The sequence below is a fragment of the Rhipicephalus sanguineus genome, chromosome 11 (genome assembly GCF_013339695.2).
Source record: "Rhipicephalus sanguineus isolate Rsan-2018 chromosome 11, BIME_Rsan_1.4, whole genome shotgun sequence".
Lineage (NCBI taxonomy): Eukaryota > Metazoa > Arthropoda > Arachnida > Ixodida > Ixodidae > Rhipicephalus > Rhipicephalus sanguineus.
Window position 1 is genome coordinate 87,817,764 of NC_051186.1, and position 14,692 is coordinate 87,832,455.

A 14,692-nucleotide genomic window follows, 5' to 3' on the forward strand; every position below is an offset into this window, starting at 1 on the left:
CTAAGTACAGGGGCCTCAAGCATTTTCGCCTCCATCGAAAATGCGGCCGCGGCGGCGGGGATTTCATCACGCGACCTTCGGGTCAGCAGTTGAGCACCATAACCACTAGACCACCGCAACGCGCAAAACAGCTAGGAATCTCCGGTGGCAGTTTTGAGTTGGAAATTGAGTCTTTCTGCGTTCTAGAACCAGCTCATGCCGCTCGTGCAACCGAAAACCAAATACGTGTAAGAATGAACTACTTTCTCATTAAGTAGAATAATTGGATCAGTCCTGTCTGAGTGACATTGAGACAAGAGACATCCCTCGGACAAGCTCGATGAAGGCTGATTCCAAGTACTTCAAGACATAGTATTCTCTAAGGTTTCACATGTCAAAACAACGGTATGACTATGAGGCATATCGTGAAGCAATGGTGGAGGGCGCGTGGGGTTACTTAACGTTCTCCTAAATGTAAGCACGCGGGTCCCGTGCAAGCTTTTTTTCCGATCCCAAGCCACGCATGTAAAAGCGTTTTCTTCTATGTAAAGCAAGAGCCAAACTAAATTTTGGGATCTGGAAAGGTCTTGGTCAATGTAGATTCTAACTTAAAATTTGATGCTCAAATTGGTTCAATAGTTAAGGAAAGTGTCTTTGGCATGAGATACTTATTGAGTTCTCGTACACCTTTCATAATTATCACACTTTTCTTACCACGCTTCATCCATGCACGCAGCACATATTTTATTACTGCTTGGAGAAATGTTTAATATAGTCACTCATATCAATACAGTCACTGATTCTGTCGGCACTTCAGCCTGCTGTCTACGAGTTCCAGCACATTCTTTAAAGAAAACACTCTTGACTATGTATTTCAGGGTTTCTTTCTTCGACGCTTGGTCGAATCATGCATCCGTGCGAACAATGTTCGTGTTAAATTTCTCACTGCTTGATTTCGATGTCTGACTGTCTCACGCAACATGTGCTCCTTTATTGCGTTGTTTCTGTTTCACTTAGTCCAGCGTTTCCTCGATGTCATCTTTCTACGGAGATTGCATCTGTCAAAGGACGATGCCCTTTGCAGAGTCGCGTTTTTTTTTCTTAGGCGCGGGGAACGACGCCAAAGACCTTCTTGCACTTCTTCTCGCACGCATCGAAGGTGTGGAAGTTGTTGGCGTTGCCTCCGCATCCCCCGTAGACGAACTGCTCGCACGCCTTGGTCAGCGTGTTGTAGAAGAAACGAGGCATGTACGCGTCGCAGGGTCCAACGTCAACAGCGTAGGTACACTCTTCAGGCGGCGTGACTGCGGAAGAATATGATGAACGCATTAGTATCGTGTCGCGTTTGTAAAAGAGATAGCACGTCATTCGATTCACAAATCGACCGTGGTGACTTAGGATTTACATGGCAGTGAAGTGCTCAACCCGGCATTTCGAATTGGATTCGCAACAGCGGCGACCGTGTATCGATTGGTGCCAAACCTGATAGCGTGAGCGTATAACACTATCAGAGAGCTATGCACTGATAACACGATAGTGTTAGCCCGATAACCAGATGGTGTTATCGCGATAAACGCGATGGGTATATCGGATAGTAGTAAAGCAAATTACCACTCTCCAATATATATGTACTCGTGTAATTGTCTCTTGATCAGCTTCCTAGTACGAATTCCGTTTATTTTCTAATATTTTGTTATTCTCTTCGTAGCATGAGGTAAAAAAGAATTGATGTAAAAAACTAGGCATTTATGTGAGTTAATGGTGAGCGTTTCGAACACTGAATTTGAGCATTGGGATCAGGATACATATACACTCTAAGGCAAAATCACCCGAAAGAGGAGTAACGGAGCCCAATTGGCGCGCACGATGAATGAGTAGACCGTTGAGGAGCAACCGCAGAGGAATGCGTTCTGTGTGCAAACTGTGCAAACCATTTAGTCTGCAAAGGGATTAAACGCGCGGGCGATAAATGCCGTTTGTACGCTCCGTGTGCAAACCATTGTCAAGGGAACTAACTGTCCTCCTCGCTCTTGCGTCAGCCTTCCCACTTGTTTTCGTGTTGGCGTGTTGGCGGTTGTGTCGTGCATGGAGAGTTCGACAATCTAGGAACTACGCCGCGGCGCCTTTGATATACACGTATGCGTGGATGAACGGGTGGTGCTGCTTTTATGTTTCTCCGCACCCATGAAGTCTGGAGCTGGTCTCGACACGATCGCGACGCCGCGCTGTATGTCTCCGGCGTAGCCACAGCACAGCGTCGCCACTGGCTGGGAATGGCGGCCGAGAAAGCAGTAGGCCTATTGAATTCATGATTTCAGTCTAACTCTGGGCACAAATAGACACTGGATTCTTTTACGAGTAAATGATCGCTCTTTATTCTGCCGTACCTATCGCGTGCGTGAAATTGATCGCGATTCCAGGTAACTCACTCGATCGTGTTGTATACTGCGCGCACGAAATGTACGGCGACAGCCGACTTGGGCGTCAGCTCGCCTGTGCTTTGAAGCCGCCTGGATATTGGCCGCCATAGTCGTCGGTCGCCCGGACGCTCGCTCACTGAGGATTCGCCGTGGTGGTGAACTGCGAGCTCGCGATATTGGGCAGAGGCCTCGCCGCTGTTCTGCGACTCGTCCAAAACGCATTGCGGCCGCCGGCAAGGAGCTCGATTTTTAGGGAATTGTCATGAATTGTCACGGCGTTCGTAGTAAGTAAATTTGCGTCTTCCCCATGCACGGTACATCACTTTAATTTAGTTTCAGTGTCATTTTAATTTTGAATAGCAACTAGCAATGTGCTGCGCTATCTGATTCAGTAAAAGTTATTCAGATCATTTATTATAACTTGCTTGAAGAACGAAATCGTACAGAAGTCACCTGAAACCTGGAAATTGACTTTCCACTGAGAAAGATGTGCAAATGTGCCAAGGAAGCCTAATGACATATTCTAAGCCCTGCTTCCAGAGGAAAGTTCGAGACAACTAAATACAGCTTACTGCCTGCGTTATTAGCGAAATGAGTACTTACAGGGCCAAAAGGGAACTTCGAAGGCACCAACGATCTTCGAAGAATGCTGATCCAGGGATGCTGCGTGTGCGTAGTAAGAACAGTTTTTAGTGGTGTCTCTATTCAGTGAACTGCACAGTAAAGACTTAAACTTCAATGGCAATACGCTTTCCCGTCACGTGCCTCTCAGGCAAGGCGTATCACATGGCATATGGCAACGAGCAGTAAGGCATATGACATATGACGTCACTTGAATATAACGTACTTCCATGGTATTTCGTTCAGTGCATGTAACATTAGGTTCGCCGTTTTTCGATTTGCTTTATGCACTCTCAGTGACACGTTTTAGCCAGCACCGCTATATCCCCTTTACATGTGCATTATGTCCGCAAATATGCGAAATTTAGACAACATTATTCCAAGGCAGTCGATATTATACTTCAAGAAATAAAACAAGGTGATATGTTGTTAGTGCAAGTTTAATTAATTAATCGTAATTAGCTTATAATTAAAGATTACTTATTCGGAAGTTAGCCACGTTCAATTTACTCATATGAAGAAAAGAATCTTAAGCTCAAAGTGCACGTGCCATTCCTTTCCGTTGTGTTCATTTCGAGCAAAGAAAAGTTATACACTTGACGTTGCTTATGGAACCCGGCACGTCGAACGACCCGCCTAACGTTATGGTGACTTTACCAGTAATTCACTGCAGTCATATGCATCATACTCAGGTTATGTGAACATGCACTGACTATGCAGGAGGTTAAATTCAACCCGCGCGCAAAATATAGTGCTCTTCCTTGCCACGACTTCAAAGAACTGCTAAAACACAAGTTGTGTACACATAAGTGGATACTGCGCCCGAAAGGGGTGTACTGGCATATCAAGGATCATATACTACGGGCGCTAGCGCGTCAAACGCCGTCATCCAGACATCTAAAAAGAAGTTACGGTGACGGAGAACACACTGGCCAGATTTAAAGAATGCGGCAATAGTAACGTGAAGTTTATCAAACCTAGGATCTTGCAGTCACGCCCGCAGTTATACGGCGCAGGCCTGCGAAGCGCGAGCGGATAACAGCGTAACCAGAGGGCATTTATCAGCATGTCAATAATCCTGTAGTCGCGGAATATTCGCATGATGTCTCACGCCCTTGGAATTGTTCGTTCTTTTTGGAAAATGTCCAACGCAAGCTATTACAGTATGTTGCCATGTGAGTACTGGATGTCCGCATTTCCTTGCCTTACAAGCGTGTTGAAGGAAAGAGGTTGAAGGGATGTTCACTACGAGCTGTGTTTGCCGCCTACAACCGTCCATCTCCTGCTTCGCAGTAAAATGTCAGTCCGCATGAAAATTACTTACCCCAGCATGTGTTTCTGGCATTCCTCGAGGGTCATGGAAGTTGTTTTTGTTGCCCCGGCATCCTCCGTAGACGAACTTCTCGCAAGTCTTGGTCACATTGTTGTAGTAATAGCGGGGGAAATAGCCGGCACAGGGACCGGGGTACTTGGTCTGGTTGCACACCGGGTTCAGTCCAACTGCGTTAGGCCAACATTTTAAGCTCATAGAAAACTGAGCTGGTTGGTATGGAATGATGAACTTTATTGGGGTCCTGAAGAACAACCCTAGCTTTTCACGAGCTAGTCGGTAATGGATTCAGAGTAAAGGTTGTCCTGCTCACATCTTGTCCTTCGTTTCCTTCCGACTGGCAGACTGTTTTCGGTATGAATTTACACGCATGGCTTAGAGTGCGGCAAGGCAGAGGTCTCGCTCGCGTTGCTGGCTAGTTTTCGCTTTGCAGAGCACTGGGTGCGCGAAACAACGACAATTTTAGCAGAAATTGAAAATAAGCACGCAAGCCGTTGTAGCACAAAGGCAAACAATGAAATACCGCGGAGAGAAATAACATTTTCCGTATTTTTACGTCGAGTAAACGTAGTGCTACGATGTTACTCTTTCATAAACTAGATTAAGAAAGAGTGACAGATTTCTGCTACAATGAAGGATATATACGTTGGTGATGTAATCTAGGGCATAACGCGCATTTCATGCTTTTGTATTATCCCGAAGGCCAGTTCACGCGCTCTGCCAAAAACGGTAGTGCAGCAAAAGCAGAATTATGATGTGTTGGCTTCTATGTGTTTTTCATGTTTATTCCGACAGCGACCACAGGGAGACTGCATATAAGGACAGTAGGATCCCGAGGACGCGGGTCTGAGTCCCGGACGCGGCGATCCCATTTGCGTGGGGGCGAAAGGGAGAACACCTCTGTACTTAGGTGTAGGTGGAAGTTAAAGAACCCCAGATGTTCGAAATTAATCAGAAGTCCACCATACGGCTTGCCTCATAATCATATCGTAGTTAGGCACGCAAAAGCTTCTCAGTTATTAAAGTAGGGCGCTATGTCAAATACGACGAATTATATAGAGAAATTAATGGGTTATAAAGACATCTCCTCGCCAGTGACTGCTGGCGTCATTGGTTGGCTCATTTCATGCGCAATTTCAATTTACGATCACCTCACTTTAAATGCATTATTGCAAAGATACTATTTATCTTCGTATGTTATAAAAAAGTGAAGTGAAGCAAAGTGCGCTTTACGTACCGACTTCCTTGTAAAGGATCGGGTTGGCACGAATGACGTCCTCCAGCGCAACTGCGACAACATAAAGGTAAGTTCTTCAGAGAGAGCATTCGCTTGCAACGAGCTTGGATGTCAGTTTACGTATGCGTGCACGCGTACGTAAACTGATATTAAAGTTTGTCGCAAGTAGAAACGCTTTTTTTATTTATTTATGATACCACAAAGGCCCCTAAAGTAAGGGGTTTTACATGAGGGATGGGCGTATCTAAAAAGCTACAAAAACAGTTTTTCTATGATGCGTTTGAAGATGGCTAGGTCGGAATGAAACACTGCCTTGGTGGGAAGGTCATTCCAGTTCCTTGATGTCAGGTTGAACAATGAAGAGGCAAGAGCTTAAGGGTGGTATATGGTCTTTTCGTGGTTGGTCCGGCTTGAGTGGCGATGTGCGGGAGCAATGAGATCGGCTTGGGGTGGCTTGTGAAAGAACTTATGAAAGAGACAAAGGGGGGCGACTCAACGGCGTGATACAAGGCTGGAAAGGTTGGCTTGGGATTTGAGTTTCGATGAGCTAGAGTTGTAGGAATAGTCCGAAAAAATGAAACGTACAGCACGGTTCTGTACTGCTTCAAGCATGGTAATGTGGTTGTGTTGGTATGGGTCCCACAGGGCACGTGCACATTCCAGCTTCGGCCTCACTAAGGAGCAGTAATTTAGAAGTTTGACTGTGGGGGGTGCTAATCGGATATTACGTCGCATGAAGCCAAGAACGCGATTGGCAGAATTTGTTTTACTGGTTGTACGGGTGTGCCATGATAGGTAAGAAGTGAGATTAACTCCTAAATAACTGTAGGTGTTTAGAGCGGATATTTAAGAGCCACATATTATATAATCGCGAGCGGTAAAGTTTAGTGAGTCAAGAAGCGAGCTCTCGCTTTATGGGCGCGATTTTTTATAAGACCACTAGGTATGTGTCTTGCATATATAAGTTGCAAAAGATCTAAATATCCGAATATTTAGTTGTGTTAAAGTTTCTGTTTTCAGTTGAGAAACGAAATTAACTGCTTGGTATATATTTAGCAACGTGAGACTGTTACTTCTAAACAAATTTCTTTTATATTTAAGGGTGCAGCCATATTGGACTTTTACAGCGAGTGCTTTCTCAATTTAATGTCAGAACATCATAGAAGAATGTGTCGAAATGCCGAATGCATTCGTACTGATGCTTCCATCTGTGAGCCGAATGTGCTACCGTTCATTCAGCTGTTACAGACAGAAAATGGCAGTGTTAACAGCCCAATACGGCAGCACCTAAGTTCATCCGTGAGGTAGTCTTTACGTAACACTCGTGGAAATTGGCGCTTTGATTCCTGAAAACAATGTTTTACCACTCTGCTATGCAAACATATTTCCCCACAAAACATCTACATAGAGCTAACAGCCACCTTCAGCTGTACTGCTGTGACGCACGTAATTAGCCGAGAAAGCAGGCAATCCACTCGATATAATGCGCAATGACCCTGCCAGCACGGTAATGAAGCAGTCATCCGAAACGTAGTGACCAAACGTGTAAACTGCTCGGGACGCTGCATTTTCCACTGAAGCTTGTGGGAACCACGCCCACCGGCTATCGCGAGATAGCGCCACGTGCTGCGCAGAGACGGTGCGCGTGGCCCAGCTGCGCGGCTTAAAAGGGGCAGCCTGCGCGCTGCCCAGGGGAGACGTGCCTGGGACGCCAGGAAGGACGGGTGCGGCCACCCGCGCTGGCCGATTGCTGCTGCCGCCGATCATGGTCGTCGCCTCGTGTGCCTGGACCGACCCCGCCGTATGCAGCGTAGAGTTAAATAAATTGTTGATTGTTGCGAGTTGAAGCCTCCGTCTTCCTTGCTTTGACTGCGGACGGGACGCAGCAAGCCCAGTACCCACAAGCTCTTGATTCTTTCGATAAACTCGGTAAGGTTCCTGGTAAAAAGTCACAGTTTCACGCCAAGGGCGAAGCAATGAATGCGGTAGCAACAAATTGTAGTGGTGGACGAAGTTAGGTGTTTTGTATCCGATCTCGCGAAACTACAAAACGCGGGTGTAAGAGAATACGGCCGCTCCAGGGAGAGATCCTCTCCGCATCGTTGCTTCGCGTGGACAGCGCAGCACGTAGAAGGGTATACGACCCGCCCGCTGTGATGGCTGCCAGCGATCCCGACCGCGCTCTTAGATTCAAAGTTGCGCTGCTCGCGCGGCACCCCCCTCCCCCTCCGAGTGAACGCACTCTCCGAGCGACGGAGGGTGCATGCGTTTTTTCATGCTCGTTAAAGAAGGGCGTGGCAGTTTTCCTGCCTGCTTCGACGGCAAGCCTCCCGAGCGGGGTGATGCTATCGCATGCACCTTTCCGAGCGACGGAAATGTGCCGGCTCGTTTGATCTCTGCTTCAGCCGCGTTCGTCGCCCCGCTCGCGCGCTTTTACCCGCGGTAGAACATACGATGCACAGGGGGATCTTATCAATTTGGATTTCATATAGGAGGGACGTGATGGCGACGGCAAAAACCCTGTCGAGACTGTCCATATAATTGGTATCGCAATAACATTTATGCAGTTGCAGTTAACTGTGAAAGCTGCTAGGAAGTGGAGAACAGTGCTTCGCCTGCTCTTCGGCGACGCTGGCGTTCACGGGCAAGCAAGCGCTGGCGTTACAAAGCGTGCAGCCTGCTCGGAGTCCATGGCGGGAAAGGAAACGTTCATTAGCAGTGCAGTGGCGCCTCTCGCCTCTGCTTTCTCTTTCCTCCTTTTCCTCCCCCTCATCCACCCGTCACTCCTTCTCACGTTGACTTCCATTTCCCACCCACTGGCTTATACTACAGGGTGATTCTTTTAGAACGAACCTATTTCATAGGGCTATAGTTTCGTTACAAAGTATCCGATTTGAATTCCGTTTGCGGAAAAAGTCAGAAAGGATGAAAATTTATTGGCCCGTCCGTTTTCTTATCTGTGACGCAGAAAAAAAGAATAAATAAAAACACGGTTGATCCCTCCGTCATAGGAATCGGAATAACACGAAAGTAAAGCGTGCCCTTACAGAAGTAACTGAATGCTCACTGTACAAATTGATATAAGAGAGTTTGCACAATGTCGGTATATTGATGTCTGGCAGCTAATGGCGCCTTTTAACGTGTATGCACCCACTTCGATGATTGGTGCTACATCTCCATCCCGACGACAAACGTCCATGTTAAATCATTAAACAAACCCTTGTGGTAGCTGTAGTAGTTAACGGTGAAAGCATAATCAGAAAACGAGGTGTGATAGCCAGATGAGCGTTGCATATTGGACGCAGAACTTGGTCGCCATCCCGCGGCATGTTAAAATGTGATTGAACACCACGGCTGGACTAGAAGGAAACGCAAAGCGCGTCGTGCCACCCCGGTAGCCTGGCCGCGATTTTTCTCGGGGTGAGCGCGTGAGCATGGAACGCGGTGTTACAGCCGGGCGAGGCAGGCGCGCGTCGCAGAGCTATTTTTGGTGTGTATTAGCGTGGTGCTGCGCGAAGCCGACGCTTTTACGACGCATGGGCAAAGGTCGCCACCTCGCGGTGTGTTAAAATATTGACAAAAATCATCTTCTATTGAAAACGCGCCGAATGGGACGGACGCGTAACGTGTTGCAGGTGCTAGTCGCGGAGGCCACAGCAATGACGAATTACTCTACTTTACCACTCCCAGAGGTCAACACCACCCAGCCGACCGGGAGAGTGGTAGATATAAAAGGAGCGTTCGTAAAGCTTACAGAGTCTGTGATCGTGGCGCAGTACAATGATACACCACCAGCTGTTACCACCTGGTTTACGATTAGTGTATGAAAATACTTTGTGAGGCAATAAAGAAAAAAAAGGTGATCGTGGCGCAGTGGATAGCGCGCCCGGCATCTGTTACTGCAGACCAGGCGGTCGTGGGTTCGATGCCCGTTGACGGTAGCTTTTATGTGACTGTGTATATTTTTTCGACGTCATTTCCGTGACGGAAATACGTCACTGAAGTTTTGGTGGACCCCGGCATAAAACACTTTCGTGTTAAAAAATAACGAAAACCGAGATATTACGCAATATTTCTTACAAGAGGAACGCCGGGCGGGTGCAATGCGCATTCGTCAAGGCGAAGCAGCTCCGCGCGCGCGTGGGAATATTCATTAGCCGGCTTTCGCTTCAACGTAACGTGATGAACCTTGTGTCGCAATCTTCCGCCGCCGCTGGCTGACGCGAACGCTGCGCCGGACTAGCCATCCCTCCTTGTATGGCACTACGCCGTTTTCGTTATTTCCTACTTATTTCTTTTCGGTGTTGTACATAAAAAAACGGGACTGATAAATGTCGAAGCTTCCTGAATCCTTAGGTGCAAGCGGAATTCAAATTGGATAAATTGTAGCTAAACTATAGCCCAATGAAAGAGGTCAGTTCTAAGAGAATCACCCAGTGTACTTTACATGGTTATACTAACTTTTGCCCTCCCCCGTTCTTCTTTCCCTCCTGCTCACCCTCGCTTCTCTTTCCCACCCCATTGATATTGTCACGTGGTCGTGACGTCGACGGAGACTATAGACAGCACGTCCGAGATGAAACTGTTTATTTGGCCGAACTTGTGGCCGAGAAACTGTATGTCAACCTACAGCAATACGCTGATAGCGCCGAACAGAGCGTCGACCGTCGATAAACTGACAAGCGGTCAAGCGCTTCGGCTTTTATACAGGCGCTATGGAACTTTCCAGCAATATCGCTGGTGGCGGCGTTATCTCTAGACAAAGCTGGAACATTCGCGTGCGGGGCGCAATCTTAATAAAACGACCTCTTACAATCGCGAAGCTTCTCGAACACAGCTTCGCGGACAGCGTCGAGCGTTGATAACCATCCCTGCCGGTCAAACCCGAATACATCAAAACAAGACAAGAAGTGGGCGTGGCAATATACTATACTGTACACGGCTATGCTGTACTTGCCTATATCCCGTACTTCGCTCTTCATCACCCTCACATCTCTACTAACGCTCACTTCCCTCTCCCACCTCCTTTTTATGCTATACTACACTATAAATAAATATGCTACAGTTTACCCTCTCCCCTATTCCTCTCCCTGTTTCCCACTCTCACTTCCTTTTCCCGCCCCTTGATGTACTGTAATTTACAAGGCTATGTCAGTACTTTTGTTTGGGCTCGTTGGTTCATTGTCGGACTTTTTAGGAAGTGGCAGCGCAAAGACACAAGGACAAAGAAACACAGTAGACGCCACGGGCGTTACAAGGCTATGCTATACATGGCTATGGTATAGGTGATTTTGCCGGCGTGACGCCATATATGGCTACGCTATGCTTTACCTTCTCCTCTTGTTTCTATTCTCCTCACTTTCCTTTTCCGACCCTTTACTGTACTATATCATACATGGCTATGCTATGCATGGTTCTGCCTCCGTGACGCCAAGCGACGACGTGAGATGACAGCAGATGACACGATACGACAGCCCTAGCCCCTACCGTGCCCCGCATTTGAAACAGTGCGAGTGGAGACTGGCTCCTGTGTGCTCGCCTCATACAAGAGTAGTTTCGGCACTAGAAATACTGTGGTAAATAAATTGCTTCAGTGATAATTGTATTAACATCGGCGCCACTTCGGTTTCACCGGAATGTGGTGAAGCGTATCTTTGTTTACTACTGCTACAAAATTTGTAGATGGTGGTTATTTGGAGAGTTGCTGAGTGGTGCTTAGACAATACGATACGTGCAACTGATGCGTTCCCATATAGAAAACCTAAGACGCTCGCTATGTGCAACTGGGCGAAGTATTTAACCTGGAGCTCATGCGTGCAACGGCAGTTGTCATGTCGTACTGCGCATACATTACTTGTGTTTCCCTTGCGATGCAGCCCTACACCAGGGAGCTCAAGCTCAGAAATTGAGATACCCTTACAGTCTACAGTGACCAACTGCTGCATTGATGTGCGTTCCCGAATGAACCACCGCCACCAGCGTTGCTGCATCTATCTCCTTATCTTTATTTCTTAATACAGTTTCCGGTTTGTAAGGAACAGCGAACCAGATGTACAGTTAGGAACAAATTAAACATGACGAGAAACTTAGGAATTAGAACCATTTTCGCGAGTGCTAACTCTACATCACTACCTGGGACCACTAATTATGTAGTTGTCAAAGGCGGTTTTGGCTTTAAAAGACCGTGCAAGCCAAAATCGCGCTGACATTACGCCTACTGGCGGGAAGAATGATCCCGCCATTACGCGTAATTCCTAATGTGCAACGTTTTAGCTTTAAATTTCATTAACGTAATTTGAATTAGTGAAACATTCAATATTGAATTTTGGTTTCTTGTGAGTATGATGTTCTCTTGGAGTAATCGATTTGTGCTAACTTTGAAGGGAAACACATATTTGTCGGTTTTACCAAAGTGAACATCCCGCCCTGCGCTCACAGTACTTCAAAAGAAAACGCTCTCCACTTACGGGGCTTCATGATGTGCTTCTTCCAGGACTGGTCTTCGACGGTGGAATTGCCTGCAGAGTAATTGAGAATGTGTTATGATGAAGTGTTTAAATCCAAAGCGAAAAAAATATTTTGACAGCGGGATTCGACTACACCAGCATCTAGTTTGCGGTCCTTGTGCCTGATTATTCTGGTCTTTCAATTCGTGTTTCTGTGGTTTTAAAACTGTAACAAGCGATGATGCCTGTATTCTGTGGTTTGATGCGGGGTGTTATTTTTCCTAAGGAAATGGCAGTTAACATCGGCAGCAGTTAATCAGCAGTAATTACAGTGATTTCTCTTCGATCAGAGCTCAACAAGGACAGCAATTATCCCGTGCTGAGCGCTTGAAATTGATTGTACACCACACAGCAGTTAGGCCTGTCTAATTCACGAAGACTTGCATTGCGTATGTACAACAGCGCGTGTATTGTCGATTCAGTACTGCAAACAGGTGAACGGAGTACGCGGAAGATAGGGTATTTGGAGAATCTTAACAAATAATAAGCTTTTGCCCATAGCACTAGCGGAGGTCTGAAGGTCTTATATGCCGTTAGCAGTAGACACAGCTAGGTATCAACTCTTTATTTGTTATTCACTAGATAATTTTCGGTTGCCTTTGGTCTTGTCAACTATTCCATCTAAAATAACTTGATAAGTCTGTCTAGAACTCAAGGTAGGAATGAATCCTAGACTTTACAAATCGTTTCTTAAATGCAATCTGAATATATGGGATATCACTGCAAGTCTAACTCACGGCATTAGAGCTTGAGCTGAGTATTTACGATTCGCTCCACATGGAATGGCGTGTCCTAACAACACACACAAGGCGAACAGGAACAACGCAAACTGCTTCTGCGCACAACACCTCTGCCGGGAAAAGGAAGGTAGAACTATTTTAGTTTCGCTACAGAAATGACTGACAGAGGCGCATTAGTAAGGGACCTATTAGTGATCCTACGACGCTTAGCCACTAAACTAACTGCGCTTCCTTTGGCCTTCCAGGCGTAGTGGTTCGGAAACACGCGCGGCCGCCGCGGCTTTATTTTGTACAGGCGTAACAGTCTTCAGCATGCTTCTTTTTGATGGCCAATATATCCCTAGCTGCGCTCAATTAAATAAATAATACGCTAGACATCCACTTTGTTTTGGCATACAAGTGTCTCTGAGCTATATCTTTAAAACGCATACACGTTGTTATATTTCCGTTAAGCAGGAGACGTCGTCATAAACCTGCTACTGTGAAAGTTACCAAGTGCTTGATGGCGTCTGCCAATGTACAGTTCTAGCTGTTATTGAGATGGTGCTGCATATGCTGTTTTCGAGTATGCGATACTGGTCAATCGATAAATGAAGAAAACTCACCGGCACACCTGGTCTCGCACTGTTTAAGCGTTTCGAAGTTGTTGGCGTTGCCCTGGCATCCTCCGTAGACGAACTTCTCGCAAGTGTCCGTCGTCGTGTTGTAGTAGTAGCGGGGCACGTGAGCACGGCACGGACCAACCTTTTTCGGCAGCTCACAGACCGGGTCGAGGGTCACTGCGAAATTGGGGCAGCAGGAGCCTTGAGGACATTAAGGCATCAGTATTGCGTGTCGGGACAAATTATTTCTTTCGTATTTTTTTTGTTTATGACAAGACCTGCCGCCGTTAAGTCATTGAGAAGCAACGTGTTTCAATAGATTTTTTTTATTTGATGCGTTTCAGCCAAGCAAAGTTTCTGCAAACTTGTAAGGTATATCCCGTACATGCGGAAGACCGCACTCCGCCCCTCGTTTACTCATGACTGCAGCTAACCTCACAAAAGTAAGAGCTTTTGAAATAATGACATCACTAAAAACTAGTGCGCGAACGTAATGGCGGCTTGAGCACCCGTTTTTAGTTTTTGAATACCTTTCGTAGCATATTTGTAACTCGCACGAGCAGAGTTTCGTACCGACGTCAAAACGTGATTTATAAATAGAGTTTTCGCTGATATCCCACTACAGTTTACCATTATGTATAACCTTGCTTATTCTTGGACGAAAGAAGGAGAATTCCAAGAGCTCGCTTTTTTTAGGGGCGAAGCTCCTTAAAGCGGCACCCGTTCGTCCCTCGTAGTAGTGCATAACCAGTCGTAACGCTAGTACCAGATCTTGACCTCCAAGGTGGTGCCGGTGGGAGATTTTTCCTGTGCGTTGTTGAACAATAAAAAATTCGCAGCGTGCGCGTTAACTAAAAGCCGAATTCTTCTGTCTCTCATTCCCCATTAGCAGCCATTGGCATGTTCCAGTAGGAAACGTTAGTAGAAGTAGAAGTGTAAGTGTTAGCTAAAAGCCAACTTCTTCTGTCTCTCATTCCCATTAGCAGCCATTGTTTACCTCCAAGGTGGTGCCTGGTGAGATTTCTCCTGTGCGTGATTAAACAATAAAAATTTTGTTCAAAACGCCGTTGATTGATGAAATAAACCAACGAAAGACGGCAGATGTTTTCTAAAAGCAAAACGAAAGAACGCCAGATGTTTCTAAAGCAAAACGAAAAGACGCCAGCTGCTTAACGAAAGACGTCTAAAGCAATGGTTTTCTAAACAATGAAAATTCACAGCGTACATGTAAAATTAAAGTGAGCTGCAAGTCGTCAT

At 46.3% G+C, this 14,692-nt stretch overlaps 1 protein-coding gene across 1 annotated transcript in view; it reads right to left on the reverse strand.

The window, feature by feature from the left end:
- Positions 1-1,042: 1,042 nt before the first annotated feature.
- The window catches only part of LOC119373204 (actinia tenebrosa protease inhibitors), a gene marked incomplete at its 5' end in the record, with an annotated part of 487,018 nt that continues 473,368 nt past the window's right edge, over positions 1,043-14,692 (reverse strand). The window contains one exon of the mRNA XM_049411202.1: positions 1,043-1,283. Within this exon, the coding sequence (XP_049267159.1) occupies positions 1,081-1,283 (203 nt within the window). The remainder of the gene's footprint in view (positions 1,284-14,692) is intronic.